General features: G+C 47.5%; 1 protein-coding gene across 2 annotated transcripts in view; it reads right to left on the bottom strand.

Annotated features, from left to right (window-relative positions):
• Positions 1-1,482: 1,482 nt before the first annotated feature.
• The window catches only part of LOC147705920 (deoxynucleoside triphosphate triphosphohydrolase SAMHD1-like), a 1,309,615-nt gene continuing 1,294,959 nt past the window's right edge, over positions 1,483-16,138 (bottom strand). For both annotated transcript variants that reach the window (XM_086932390.1, XM_086932391.1), the window contains one exon: positions 1,483-1,964. In XM_086932390.1, coding sequence (XP_086788516.1) covers positions 1,830-1,964 — 135 coding nt within the window. In that variant the 3' untranslated portion in view covers positions 1,483-1,829. The remainder of the gene's footprint in view (positions 1,965-16,138) is intronic.

Consider the following 16,138-nt stretch of genomic DNA (forward strand, 5'->3'; position numbering starts at 1 on the left):
CTAAACTAGGTCTGGGGATTAGCCAGAAAGCAGTTTCTATGCTCCCTGATAGGGCATGCCTTCACCACCATACTCTCAGACGTTGGTTGCCGGTTTAAAAAAAAAATCAAAGTCACCTGAAACTGGACTATGACAATGTGAGACTTGGGCATTGACTTGAGGGCCAGGATGTAGTTTCACCCATGTGCCCAATAGCGTGTCAGTGAGGGCCTTATTGAAGGGCAGAAGAGATTTGGTTGGTGCCTTTCCAGGCTGTAGGACCTCAGTGAGGAGATTAGCTGCTCTCCTGATGACCATGGCAAAAGATGCGCTTTCGTCAGTTGCTAGTCCAAGGGGTAAAGCAACTCAATATCAGGTGAACTGTTCAGTCCACTGGCAACTCTCAGGTCCAGATACCAATTTTCCTTGTCACTGGGTGGAGTAAACACGTCCCCATTGCCAAATTTCATTTCCATATGGCCGACTCTGGTCAGAGTCCAAGCTAAAAGGTTTATGCAATGTCTGTGCAGGACTGTGCAATAACCAAATTGTGTCTGATTGTTTGCATTGGGGTGCAACATCAGTCAAAACAAATTTGGTTCAGAGACAGACACCATAATTGGTTGTGGGTTCGCCTCTAATGCCGACATCAATCAATCAATCTACGCCCAAAGGATCAGCACCGATGCCGGTGTGGAACCTGAAGAGATTTCGAGAGCCACAGTTGGTGCTGAGGGCAAATTTTTCCACGGTAACACGACTGGAAGCCCCTGCGAATCTTTGGGAACTGAAAGCATGCCAAAGGGAGCTGGAAGCATGCCAACCATGGTCAGCCTGGACTCCCTAAAGGCTCTGATCTGCTGAGCCGCTCCCTTTGGCCCTGAAAAATCTGGGTGCATTAGGACAAGATTTGTAATCAGCTCATTGGCGGAATGGGAGCGAGATCAAGAGGCACAGTCAGATGTTTGTACCTTCTCTAGTGATAGAGTGTGGCAGTAATGGACCACGTCCTGCTTAAACCTCTTATATTTTTTCTTGGCCTGACCTAAACAATTTGACTGCGATTAAAAAAATTCAAGGGAGTAAGTCCACACTCTCGACTTTGACTGTCTGAGGAGTTTTGCCATGGTGTTTCACCTTAGATTTTTGCATGGCCTTCGAGTTCATTTGGATGCAATATTCGCAGGCCTTTGAGTTATGCACCAAACCCATCCACTGGCTCAGTTAGTCGCTTCCAAGGTGGAACGAAGTTGGTGTGGAGGTGCAAGATGCCATCTACCGGCAAGTAGAAGCACTGCTTTTCGAATTTCTGGATCTAGTGTGGGGATATCCATAGGGTGCACAATCTGCATTTAGAAGTATCCATCATAACAAAAACTTCCAGTCACAATTTACAAAAAAAGTTAAACAAATTGAAAAGGATGTAGCATCCATTGGAATCATCTACTTATTCATTAGATATAAAAATACATAGAAATGACGGTTAATTACTAGTAGAAGCACTTAAAATAGTAGATATTTTTACTTGCATAAAGAATACAGCTGATGAAGCTAAAGTTTTAAATGCACATGAATCAGAGCATCATTGCTGAGATAAACATTTGAATAAATCATTTTTCCAAAATAAAATCTTTAAATGTGAAACAAGTTGGCAGTTTCTGTAATTACACATAATAAACCTTTTCATAGATTCATGATGTACGCAGATTGAAATATTATTTTCAAGAGTGTTACACATGATCGCCATTTCCTTTTTCAAAAAACAGATATTGTGTTGCTATTTTAGGGGGCATGTTCACTTCTATATTGGCAGCTGCTTCAGACATACAGAAGAAACAACTCAAGATTGATCAATCATTAAAAAGTCTTTTGGAGCTGGTGGATTCACGATTGTGAGCAGTCTTGTCCTCTTCACCATAATCACTGTCCTCATCGGCCCAGCTGGCTTTCATTGGAGTAAGTTCTGGGGCCACCACATCACCATCCTGTAAATCATTGTAATAATTGATTTAAGAAATCATAAAAGTCAAATTTTTGGGTCTTTTCCTACAGATTAGAGGTTTGCAATATATGGACAAATATCTTAATAATAGAGATTATGAAATGTTTGATCACTGTTTTAGAAGCTAAACAAATAAAACCCAAATTGAAAAACATGCAGACATATTGTGCCATTTCACCGCATGGTATAAACTTGGCTCACCAATTTCTAAAGGATTTACACAATAATGCTTTGATGCTAGATATGGCAAGCCTTAGTGCATAAACAAAAAAAGAATTCAATGTCATCGTCATCATCATCATAAATCTTTCATTTGGAAGCATATAGCATCCATAAACGTACATACACATAAAAATACTTTAAAAGTACAAATATTAGTATTATAAGACATTACATCATTATAACAGTTCCATCACATAAAAATAATCAAAGTGCATAGTGCTTCGAGAGCAGAAGGCAGATTTAACAAAGACCATACATAAAAACAGCATTAATTATTTGCCAGCTAGTGAAGATAATACGAAGATAATATACATTGTTGAATATTGCACTTCTTGTTATACGGAATGAAGCATTGTCTAGTACATTTCAGAAAAAACACAAAAAGAAAAAGTGTAGCAGGGACAGAGTGGACATAACATCACATGGGCAAGGACAGGCCTTAGCAGCTTGAAAGTGACCCATCGGAAAACATAAGAAATCCACAACAGTACCAGTTCTAAAATGAAACAAAAGTGATCTTTCCTATCTACCATGTGTAATAATCAAACAGTCCTCCAAGGCATGAGATGGTCTCAGACAAAAATAGGCTGAGAGAAAAGATTTATTAATCTCACAAGATAACCTATGTGCATGGATTAACAACTAATCTATCAATAACTTTTTATCCAGCCCACAGCAAGAACTACATTCATCAAATAGTTGCGGCTTGCCCAGGCTATAAAGAATGTCCATGATACGGGCAAGCCAATGGATGCTGAGACCCTTATCGCGTGCTAAGCAATCTTTGATGATACGTTATTTGAGAGATGCTTTGGAATCAACAGAAAAATAGGCTTAGTTTCATTATAATCTTCTATATAACTGAGTATTAATCTTCTATACAACTGAGTATGAGCTCCTGTGATATATATAATGCTAATAAGAGCTCGAAGAGATAGACTGAACTTTCTGCAAAAAGTATTCTCCTCCACCTGAATGGCAGTACCATTTGCAAATCTGAGCTCCATATGTTGTGATTGGGAAACATTGAGTTTTACAGATTTGCAAGAGTAGAGTGGCAACAGAGAGTTCCCTCCTGGTAAGAGCAGGATGTTACAAAGTGACCCAACTGCCCGAGAAAATTTGAGCCTTTTAGACACGTTATTAGGTGGCCAACAGCCCGAAAAATCAACCATGTTCCCCAGGTAGGGAAAGCGGTTCGTTCTTTCCAAACGATTATCGTCCACTACCACCAATGAAGAATCATTAATTCTTTCACAGCCACATGCCATGATGTATGATTTCATGAAATAGGTACAGAGTTCTAAGTCAACCATGAACTTAATAAAAGCAATCACCAACGAGCGGAATGCTCTAGGCGTACGAGTCAAAAAGGTCATCATCAGCGTAAAAGAAAGTTGCCACAAGTGCTCCTTCAAGCCTAGGAATATCTACACAAGCTTCAATTAGGTGAGGGTTTAACTTGTTAATGAACAAGTTACTTACCTTTGGTAACGATATATCTGTAAGAGACATAGGTTAGTTATAGATTCCTCACCTTAGAATTACCCCCCAGGAGTCAGACTGGATCTGGAGAATTTTTTTCTGAGCAGTATCTCTGCGCGTCAATAGATGGCGTCTGTCGACTTCGCGTTCGTCGTTGATGTCGTGGTCACTGAAATGACGTAGCGGTATCTACTAAGACACAGCCCTCGCGCGCTGCCGTCTAATCTTACACGACATTCCACGCCAGAAGCACAGAGCCATGCAAGACACTGACTACTGGTGCAAAAAAAATAGGGCCTTGAAAGAGGAGTCCCTTACCCTAGAAATCCGTTTACAGAATGGGGATGATGGGTGAGGCGGTGAGGAATCTATTACTAACTTATGTCTCTGACAGGTATATCGTTACCAAAGGTAAGTAACGTGTTCCTCTGAAAGAGACAGTTATGGATTCCTCACCTTAGAATAGATACCCCAGCAATACCAACTCCGGTGGTGGGTCTGCGAATGAAGTTCACACCAGAAAGTCCTGGAGAACTGAACTGCCGAAGAAGTCGTTCCTCCGGACTTGGCTGTCCAGGCAATAGTGTTTGGTAAACGTCTGTAGTGAAACCCACGTAGCTGCCTGGCAGATGTCAAGAAGGGGGACTCCATGTCCCAAAGCAGTAGTGGCTGTCGTTGCCCTGGTAGAATGGGCACGCAACCCAACTGGAGGTTCCTTTTTTGCTAAGGAGTAGCAGATTTTGATGCAAAGATCGACCTATTAGGAGATGGTTCGCTTTTGTACGGCTCGACTTTTCTTGGTGCCCACATAACCTACAAAGAGCTGGTCATCCACCCAAGATTGTTTCTGTGATCCACATAGAAGGAAAGCGCAAGTTTTGGATCCAGATGATGGAGCCTCTCTTCTTCTTTAGAAGGATGCGGAAAAAAGGTAGGCAAAGTGATGATCTGACCTATATGGTAAGAGGTAACCACTTTGGGAAGGAAAGAAGGTCTAGTGCGAAGGACATCCTTGTCCGGATAAACAGCCAGGAAAGGAGGCTTAAAAGAAAGGGCCTGTAGCTCACTCACCCTGCGAGCAGAGGTGATGGCAACCAGAAAGGAAGATTTGTGGGTTAAAAGTGTGAGAGGACAGTTATGTAGTGGCTCGAAAGGAGCACACATCAAATAAGTAAAAACCAGGTTCAAGTTCCACTGGGGCATCACGAAAGGAGTAGGAGGAAACAAGTGAGTAATGCCCTTAAGGGAGCAATTTACAATAAGGGACTTGAAAAGAGAAGGCTGGTCAGGCAGCCGTAGGAAGGCGAAATGGCTGAAAGATAGCCTTTGAGAGTGCCCAGAGCAGACCCCTCCGGGGCCAAAGAAAGAATGAAGAGGAGAACCTCTGAAAGGGGGGCAGAAAGGGGATCCACAGCCTTTGCTGTGCACCATGCCACAAATGTGTTCCATCTATAGGCGTATACCGTTTTAGTGGAGGGACGTCTGGCTGGCAATATAACATTACAGACTTCTGAGATGGGATAAGGTGTGACTTTGGCACATGGATGGTGACCCCCAGCAAATGCAGGAGGTCGGCTGTAGTCTGGAGGTTGGTGACGACAGCCTGGGGCAAGCCCGCCTTCAACAGCCAGTAGTCGAGATAGGGGAAGTCTAGAATCCCTGATATGCACAGTTGAGCTGCCACCACTGCCATCACTTTCGTGAACATCCGAAGGGCGCTGGTAAGGGCAAATGGGAGCACGGTAAACTGAAAGTGCTCAGCCTACCGTGAACCGCAGGTAACACCGGTGGGCCAGCAGGACGGGGATGTGAAAATAAGCGTCCTGCAAGTCCAACGCTACCATCTGAGCCATTGTCAACATTTTGAACTCCTCCTTCCGGAGGAAGCGGTTGACATCCCTGAGATCCAAGATAGTTCCCATGCCCTTGATTTCTTGGGCACCAGAAAGTAGTGGGAATAACGACCACAGCCGACTTCTGGGGCAGGAATGGGCTTGATGGCTCCCTTGGCTAAGAGAGCCATGACTTCCTGTTGGAGAAGGTCCAGGTGATCCTCCGACATGCAATGGAATTGAGGTGGCATGGATGTAGGGATAGTCTTGGAAAAACCCACCTATCTTGACGTGATGTTGAGCCAGTGGAGGAGGTGATGGCAAATCCTGCTGCCCACTGGCAATTGATGGTCCTGAAAGGTCGGACTAGGAGGGTTTGGAGGCTGCTGCAGAGGGGGCGCTGGTGGACTGGCCCACCCACTGACCCCCGACCCACGATGGTGGGATCCACGTCCGCACAGAGGCTGGACAGCTTACGCAGGCCAGCTTACGCAGGCCTGTGGCTCCTGGCAGAACGTGGCTGAGCACCCCTTACGCAGCCACAAAAAGGGCAAAAAGCAGACTGCGCTGGCCGGTAGGTGGAAGTGAGGCCTGAGGATCTGGCATTAGCCCTAGAATCCTTAAAGCGCTCAAGCATGTTGTCTGCCTTGTCGCTAAACAGGCGACGGCCATCAAAGGTGTTGCTTGGACATGCCCTGAAAAGCCAGTGGACCTCAACCAGGCATAGCGTCTCAATGCTACCGACCTGGAAATTGTCCTGCCCAGTGAGTCGGCGAGGTCCAGCTCACACCGGAAGGTGAACTTTGTTGCTTCTCTCCCTTCGGCAACAGCATGGAAGAGCACGACCCGGGCCTCCTCCAGTACTGTGGCAGCACCTGCACTAGTGTGCGCCACACCGAGTGGGAGTAATGGCCCAATACACACGCGGTGTTCACCGACCGCAGCCCCAAGCTTGAGGAAGAAAACATCTTCTTCCCAAGGTGGTCCAGCTTCTTCAATTCCCTATCAGGTGGTGCCGTAGGGAATGCATCCTTGGACTTTGAGGCTTGGACTACGAAGCTCTCATGGGTAGGATTGGATGAGAGGAAAATGGAGTCGCCTGGAGGCACGTGGTGGCGACGGGCAATCATCCTGTCCACAGGAACCCCTGTGTTGGGCTTGGACCAAGTGCCCAAAAGGATGCCATAAGAGCCTCATTGAGCAGCAGCAAGGGCTACGAGGAGGCCGCTGCCAGTTGAAGCACCTGTTAAGAGGTTAATCCTGACCGCCACCGTAGGAAGCTCGAGGTTTAGGGCCTCAGCTGCTCTACGCAATACCACTGCTTACAATGCACCCTCCTCCGCAGCCACGGTAGGGGCAGCTAGCATGCCAAGGTCTGAAGTATATCCAGACCCGTCTTATGCCGATTTAGATTCTGAATGAATTTCCCGATTCATGCCCTTATATAGGTACAATTCGCATTACCCTTATATAGGCATAGAAATCCAGTCCTTATTTAGGTATAGTCCATGCTACCCAAATACAGGCATGGCAACTTCCATCCATTCATCTACGTCACAACGAGTTCTTGGAAAACCAGACTCTTAAGCTGTTAGGGACTTCCCCTTGCCTGGATATTGATTTCTCCAAGAACTCCTTTATTATACATGAACAACTATTCCTTAGGGGTTCATTCATGACGTTCATATGCCCGACTTTTCGTCAAAGCTAGCATTCCTAAAACACCTTCAAGGTATAAATATACCTTCACTTGCTATGACAAAGCACGGTGTGGTTTGGTGCAGTTCGACTACCCACTTGCCCAATGCAGCTCGCCACAGCAAGTGTCGAAGGAAGCCGACTCTCCAGCTGACGCATTGAACAGCAGCTGACATCTAAAAATCCAGCTCTAGTGTATCGGACTCCTCTTGCAGGTGTTGGGAAATCGAGTCCAGAGACAGAGATACCAACCTCTCTCATTCTAAGGTATGGAGATGATTAGAACCTAGAGAAACCTTTGGCAATTCCAGGAAAAGCCGAACTTAAGCTAAAAGACAGCACCTACTTCTTCTCTGGTACTAGACCTAGGTTAGGCACATTGGGGTAGGCGTATTTTAAAAGCACCAGTTGAGTATTTTAGCCTGTGTTGTTTATGTATGTATTATTATATGTCATAGCAAACAGACAATGCTATTACAGTATTATTTTATATTACTGTGTGCGCTGTACGCATTATACTTCGCTTTCTAACTATTGTAGCAGTTCATATCTCTTGCATGAGAAATAAGACTGTTCATAAAACCCTTTTATTGAAAACGCCTGTCTCACTATTTCTCTGCAACTCTGTAGAAACGTAGCGTGCTCGATTGAGTGAGTAAAATAGTTATCTATTGTTTCCATGACTCTGAAGATACGGTTCCAGTTCTAGGGGAAACAAAGTTGTCATGTTTATGCGGTTGTCAGAGACTAATCCCTGCTTGTTTATTCGAGAAAGTTTTCCAGTGACCTCTGAGTTAGTCAGCACACTTAATTAAGTTCAATATACTCAATAAAGACATACTGACCTCAGTCCTATGTCAAATCTATAATGTATATTATTCCAATGCTCAGAGCCTATTGGGAATATAGGAACTACACTACATGGCGCCCAAGGTTTGCTAAGGCACTAATTTAACGCTAGATACTAAAGTAACTCAGTCGTGTTTTTCTCAGAGACCCTTTTCCCGTAATACTCCAATAGACGTCTGGAGTGGGTTAAAGGATAATATCTGCCATAGCTGAGTAGGACGAAAATCCTATGTATTCGTTTTTGATTTGTTCAACGTTGAAGGATACAGTGTACAAAATATTGTGCACCTTATCTTTGTTTCCTTGAAAACTTGCTCCGTAAAAATGACATTAAACAATGTAGAATAACGACAACACCACCGAAACCGGTGGAGCTGCGTCTGGTCCAGCCGAACCAGTTTTTAACTATTCAGGTTTCCAAGAAACTGACAAGGATGCTATAGCCATACCTCTAAATTTTAGGAAAGCCATCACTATAAAACATGGCCTAACATCGAGAGGTGGCAGGGCAATTTTGTGATCGAGGCACATGAATATCACCAGACAGAGGTATTCTATTCATGCATAGTCTTCCCTGAAGCAAATCCAGTAACACATGTGTTTCACTTCTACAAAGAAGATGAACCACTAGAGAAATACATTCCTTTCGAGGATATTGCTCCAGCATTATACAAAAATCATGTAGGATGGGATGAGGACTCTCCTCACCATAAAATCCAGTTGAAAAATCGACCAACTGTGCAAAGGCAGTACCCAGTTGAGCAAGAAGCTAAAAAAACAGGTCAGGAACATATTAGATCAACTTGAATACCAAGGGGTGACTGAAACATGCACCTCGTCAATGAACAATCCTATGTTTCCAGTCTCCAAACCAGACAATACATATCGTCTAGTATTGGATTACAGACATTTAAACTCTTGTTGCAAAACATTTGCAGTGCAAAATTCACACAGTACAGCATTAATGAATAACATTGTGTGTAAAAAATATAAAACAACATTAGATATTTCTAACGGTTTCTTTTGTCAAAATATAGCACCAGAAAGTAGGTATTTGACCTATTGCTCAATTATGGGGACACAGCGTCACTTCTGTCGTCTCCCTCAGGGATTCAAGAATAGTCCTGGGCTATTCTCAGCAAGAGTAACAGAGTTACTACAAACTTATGATGATGAAGCATTGTCATATGTGGATGACATCTATCTGACAGACGATGACTTGGACAGGTACTTGAACAGGGTGAACTCCATTATATTTGGCTTCACCTCTGAGGGGTATAAATTCAATTTTAAGAAATCCAGAATTGCCCATCTCAACGTCCTATTTCTAGGATATGAGTTATCAAGTGAAGGAAAAAGCCTGGCAGCAAACTTTTTAGAAAAGTGTGCGCTGCTCCAATCTCCAAAAACGCTGAAAAACGCAGTCAATTCTAGGTTTCCTGAACTTTGGAAGAACTTATATTCTAAATTACGCTGAGAGTGCGAACCCTCTCTACGAATTAATCAAAACTGTAAATTGGAAACAAAAACACACAGAAATGTTGCGTTCATTACCCCCCCTAAGGACTCCCAGGCAACTTCTCGCGTTTCCCGCTTCACGGGAAACGCTCGCACCCGATACCATTAAGGGGTTAAGCCTGAGAAAGACTACGTTGCCCACAAGGCACTGCAACATAGTGTCAACCTCCCGCCACGCCCAGCCCAGAGCAGACCAGGTGATTTAAATCCTCACCGGACCCGCGCAACGCGGGACGAGCCGGGCGAAGCCCGGGCCAAGGGCGGGCCTGTCTGAGCCCGTCAGAGGCAGTAAGAGACTGGGCTGGGCCTACTCCCTTGGTTTTTTGCTCTTTGTTGTCACATAGTTTGATTTTTATATAATGTCATAAAGTATTCCATATATTAATTCGGTTGGTGCCATTATATTTATTTTAGACAATATAACCCAGGTACAACCATAGACTTCTAAGGAGAATGTCACTTACAAATCCTAAAGGCAATAAAATGGGAAAAAGGGGTGGCGGACGTTTAACCAGTACATTGGATGCCTTTATCACCAGGGCAGCTTCGAAACTGGAGAAGGAGATTGAATTAACTGTAAGTCGTATTTCTCTGGACCCTGTGTTCCAAAGAAGGTCATCATTAGGGAACACAGCACTGGCCCGGTCCCCTGAACAAGTCCGCAACCAGAGCGTCCCAATATCCCAGGTCAATCGGGATTTATCTACCATTTTGGACTTAAGTGGAACTGACGCGAGTATCGATTCTTTCATGACCTACCCGAGGGCAGGGCCGGGTCCCAGTCTAGGCACTCACCAAATACATGATCTGGTGAACGGAACTCTTCCGAAAGTGCGCCAGCCTTTGTCCACAAGCGTTAACGCAGTGGAAATCAACAAAAGGGAGGCCGCACTAAGAAGAGCAAAGTTGCAGCCCCTAAATGCAGGGATAAGGCTTACGCTGTAAAGTAAAGGATGTTGAGGGAGACTGCATTATAGTGAATTTTAGAGATGTACGTGTTGCAAAATTCATTAGTGGTTTCCCGAACCATGACATCTCAGAGGGAATTCTCTCCTTTGACCTAAGCTAGTAGAAACGGAGCTCAATACTTGTATGAATTTCGAGGCAGGGAATGAGTTGGTACTAGAGGCTTATTCCAAAATTTGTATCCAGGTCGGAGCCGATCTTAGACGGCCATGCAAAACAAAAGACCTGGATGGAAAGGGCTGGTTTGACCACAATTGCTCATTAGCCAATCAGAAGCTAAGGGCCGCTTTGAAATGTAAACCAGTCGATAAGCCCACCGTGGCTGTATTAAGGAAAGCTTATAAAATTGCCTTGGAATCTAGGAGGCGAGAAATTAGGGAAGCAGCCTGGGAAGATTGACCCTCCATAGATGTGCTTAAGAATATCTCCAAATGAGGGGCGTGGCCAACAGCATGACGGAGTAAGACGTGCTTCTGCTCGGCTCCCGGTGTCCTGCACAAATCCGACGTTATAACGCTGCCAAAACGTCCAAAAACCTAAAAACCGGCAACCGGACCAGTTCCGACACCTTTGCTGCCTAGGTCTCCGGAAAATCCTGTCGACTGAGGGCGGTGATCAGCTTCGGGAGTTTTCGCTGGCGCGAACTCCCTTCCCCAAGATGGCGGTCGGGTCCGCTCCTTTAGCCCGACTGTGACTCCACCCTGGCCTCGAAGCCTGCGGCCTTTGGTATTCCTTTGCCCTCTGGACCTGGGGGAGAGCCCAGCCGGCAGTGGAGTGGCCCCCGCGCCCCCTCCCCCCCCCCCCCCCCCCCCTGGTAGCTGCTGTCCGAGGGGCAGGGGCGGCTGGTGACCGTGGCGGAGGAAAGAGACATCCGGCGGAGGACTGCCGCCCGGTTGGGGCCTAGCGGCGGACTGTGCGGAGACTGCGGGAGAGCTGCCACAGAGGAGGGCTGCGGGACCTGTGGTCCGGGAGACGGAGACACCCGGAGGCTCCAGCGGTGGACCTCCCGGGACCAGTGCCTTGACCACCCGCACTTTTGAAACCAGCCCCGGAGGGGCATACGGCTGGTCGAAAGGGGCCCCGCCTGTGACGAAGACCACCCATTGCGAAGGGCCCTGATAACAGACGGCCGCCGGACCTCGCAACTCCTACACTGTCAGTGAGTGAACGAGTGGAGGAGGCGACCCCGGTGGCACCGGGCGCACGCACTGACACGGCCATGCTTCTGCAGGCGATCCAGGCTTCTAGGACGGATATACAGGACTCTAGAGCGGCGGTGGAGACTAAAATACGTGATGTGGGCTCTGAAGTCCTCTTGCTGCGCCAAGACTTCCGAAATTTGACAAAGAGGGTGACTACAGCGGAGATCAGACTAGGCGAAGCAGAAGATTCCCTTACCACCCTCCGAAAAGATATGGCGGAGCTACAAGCGTCACCTTGACAGCTGCTGTGGAGGGTGGACGATGCCGAAAACAGGGCGAGGCGCAACAACTTACGCTTTGTGGGCTTTAGAGAGGGCATCGAGAAGACTGATGTAGCGGCCTTCCTACGTACCTGGCTAACGTCGACGTTTCCGCAGGCCCAATTTTCGAATTGTTTTGTCATTGAAAGAGCGCAAAGGGCTCTGCTGATGAAACTGCCGGAGGGGGCGCGACCGATGATTGCACGCTTCCTTAATTTTTCGGATAGGGACCTCATCCTGCGAGAAGCCAGAAAAAAAGGGGAACGTAGAATGGAAAACACAAATATCATGATTTTCCCAGACTATAGCCAGGATGTACAGAAACAACGACGCTCTTATGACTCAGCAAAGGCAAAACTGCGAGATCTGCACATATCATACATGCTGCTCTTCCCGGCGAAATTGAAAGTACTCTTCAAAGGCAGGTCCCACTTCTTCAATCGACCTGAGGAGGCCTGGCAGTGGTTAGAGGAGCGTCCCCTGCTCCGCGAGGCCGAGGAGGAAGGTCGCAGAATCCGATCCGAAATGGCGGCAGCCACCTTCCGGCGGAGCCCGCACAAGGCGCAAAGGTCCCAAATTCCGAGAATGAGAAGATACTCGCACTTGTCGCCCTGTCTGGAGCGCCCCCCGACAGGCCGGGGGGAACGGGGCCATAATGCGTCTGTAGATGAGAATCCGGTGCCGGGGTCCTGGTTCAGCTGTCTGGCACACCATACTGGCGCAGAGGTGGAAAACATGGGAAGTGAACATATGTCTGACGTGGAAGAATCGACGGACCACTCTCTGCACCCTCTAGTCGTAGCAATCGAGAGATGGAACAAGGAGCGACTGGCACAGCGGACGATCATGACATGGTAACGCAAGATTCCCACTCCTGAGGAAGTCCAGAACTGATATCCGAAACAGCAGTACACTGCTGTAGGGGGCACGCAAGTTACAAGCACTTTTCTTCTTGTGTTGACTTATACCATTGTTAGTAATTATTTTGGACCCGGCCTCCAGGTTGCGGGGCGGTTGACGTACGAACAACCCTGCGGGAGCTCTAGATAGAGCCCTAGAGATAGCTTAGTTGGGGTTACCACTGGGAGGGCGACAGATCTTCACCACCTGAAAGTCCTATTGATCAATGGTTGCACGGATGGGATGGACTTGGGGGAGGGCGGAGATAGGGCTTTTCGAACAGTTCTGTTGGGGGGACTCTGGTTGGGGGGGGGGGAAACAATTGGTTGAATACAGTCATGTGCGTTGGTGCTCCAAGTTACACTCCTACACCGGAGACCGTCTACACAGCTCTAGTTATACCCTAGAATGGCGAATGCAGTAGCAACTACATCCACAGAATGCAGAAAAGTTAGTGTCCTGACCTGGAATGTAAACGGGCTTGGTAACAAAATAAAGAGTGGGTTGGTCAACTCCTACCTAAAAAGGATAGACGCAGATATCACTTTCCTACAGGAAACTCCTCTGAAGGGACATAATTGCCCCTTTATAGCCAGGGGGCGCCATAAAGTCCTGGCACACGCGGGCTAAACAACTGATTCGAGAGGGGTAGCAGTTCTCATAAAGAACACCACCCCGTTCTATACTACACGCACCTGGGTCGACCCGCTGGGGACTTGTGTCGGGGTCCAGGGGACATGGCGCAGACGCACCTACACGCTCATATCAGTCTACGCACCGCACAAGTTACAGGCGAACACACTTAAGATACTGGCCAATATACTTCTCGACACAGCTGACACCATACAAATAGTAGGTGGTGACTTTAACGAAGTAATGGAAATAGGGATGGACCGGTCGGGGACGCCAGCTGCGGGGGGGGGAACCGGACCCCCAAGCCCGGCAGATGGCGACTATAGGCCTCACTGATGTTTGGAGGTGGTTGCACCCAGGCCACACTGCCTATTCCTTTTACTCTGCCGCCCACAAGGTATTTTCAAGATTGAATTACATATTCATCTCCAGACAGCACTTGAAGGTAGACGCAACTACGGAATATCAGGCGAGGGGAATCTCCGACCATTCACCACTGTTAATGAGAATGGGACAGAATCAGGGTGCTGGAGTGGCCTCCTCGCGCCTTGCCGCCTGGGATCTCCAAAAGGCACAGGTACGGAGAGGTGTGAGAACGGATGTAAGGGTCTACATTGCCGAAAACGAAGGGTCAGTTGACTCTGGGGTGACCCTCTGGGAATCCTTGAAGCCTGTGATGCGGGACAGGATACAAAATAGACTGGGAGAGGAACGGAGAAAACTTCAGGGAGAAGTAGCAGCAGTAGAGCGGACTATTTTGGACCTGGAGAGAGAACATCTGAGTTAGAGGGATGCCTGGACTCTTCGGAGACTGGTTGACAAACAGAAGCAGTATAGAAAATTAGTGACGGAGGAGGCCAGGACTCAACACCTGGCAACCCTCCACCGCCTCTATGATCTAGGTGATAAATCAGGCAAACTCCTGGCGTGGCTTAGTAGAAGGGAACGGGCAGATAGATGGGTGGACCGGGTCAGGGATTCAGAAGGTGCTCTTGTTAGCACAGATGCGCACATTACGGAGACTTTTGCTACGCATTATGAACACTTCTACACCGCCAGGGACCTGGGGACATGCGAAGAGGCCATACAATACATGGAACGGATTGGTCTTCCATCGCTGGATCCTGATGCCCTTAAGACACTAGAGGCTGATATTACTGTAGAGTACATTTCTGAGGCCATTACTCGACTGAGACCGGGTAAAACACCGGGACCAAATGGTTTCCCGGCAGAATTTTTCAAGTGTACGGCTGACCTTTTGGCTCCCCACTTGAGGAACCTCTTCACAGGGGCGAATCAGGAGGGGAGGCTCCCGCCAGACCTCTCCATGGCGACGATCATTCCAATACACAAGGAGGGCAAACCTCGAGAGCACTGTGCGCCCTACCGCCCCATTTCCCTCCTGAACACAGAGGTGAAACTCCTTGCAACTATCCTGGCGCTGCAACTGAGGTCGGTGATCCCAGACTTCATGCACTTGGATCAAACCAGTTTTCTGCCAGACAGGGCCACCAAGCTGAACCTTAGACACACCCACAATTGGCTGCAGGAGGTGCGGGACAGAGAGTTACCGCACTGGTTTCTCTCCCTGGACGAGGAGAAAGCCTTCGACGCGGTCCACTGGCCGTTCCTGGAGGGTGTCTTGCATAAATTTTGCTTTGGTCCAAAATTTCGAACTTGGGTCCGGCTCCTCTATACCGCACCGCGAGCTAGAGTGAGGGTGAATGGTAGACTGTCCCGTGAATTTCAGATTCAGAGGGGGACCCGACAGGGCTGCCCTCTGTCGCCCCTCCTCTTCACACTTACCATCGAGATACTAGCAGCTAGAGTCCGACAAAACCCACGGATTATGGGATTCAGAAGAGCAGATACTGACCCTGCACAAGAGAAGCTATCCCTCTACGCGGATGATGTCCTCTTGTACATTACCGACCCGGAGACCACTGTCCCGGAGCTCTTCCTGGAATTGGAATACTATGGTAGACACTCCGGGTACAAAATAAACTGGCATAAATCGATCTTGTACGACCCACAGGGCAGGGAAAACTGGATGACATTGCCAGGGCAACTAATTACGACGATGGAGGGCTTTCAGTATCTCGGGATTTACATCACCCTTGACAGGAAACTCTCCCTGCAGAAAAACTTAGAGAGGGTCATGCAGAACGCCACTGCGGATATGAACCACTGGAGACAGCTGCCGCTTACGCTCTTGGGTCGAGCGGCTACGTATAAGATGATCATCCTCCCCAAATATTTATACGCTCTACAGAATGAATATTACTCGCTACCGGAAACAATGCTGTCTAAAATTCATTCAGATCTCAGGGCTTTTCTCTGGTTAGGTAAACAACCTAGAATAGCACTAACTACCCTCCAGAGACACCAATACAGTGGAGGGATCTCCCTACCTAATTTGGAAGCCTACTATTGGGCGGAACACATGACCCTGATAAACGAATGGCTACATGCCCAGGCAGACCATCCCACATATGCCCTAGAACGACAAAAAACTGTCCCCGCACAACATACTGCACTGTCTGTATGGGGGGTATGGGGGGTCTGGACGGGGGCGGCTCCTCCCGGTGACTG

Source organism: Lissotriton vulgaris, chromosome 7 (genome assembly GCF_964263255.1).
Source record: "Lissotriton vulgaris chromosome 7, aLisVul1.2, whole genome shotgun sequence".
Lineage (NCBI taxonomy): Eukaryota > Metazoa > Chordata > Amphibia > Caudata > Salamandridae > Lissotriton > Lissotriton vulgaris.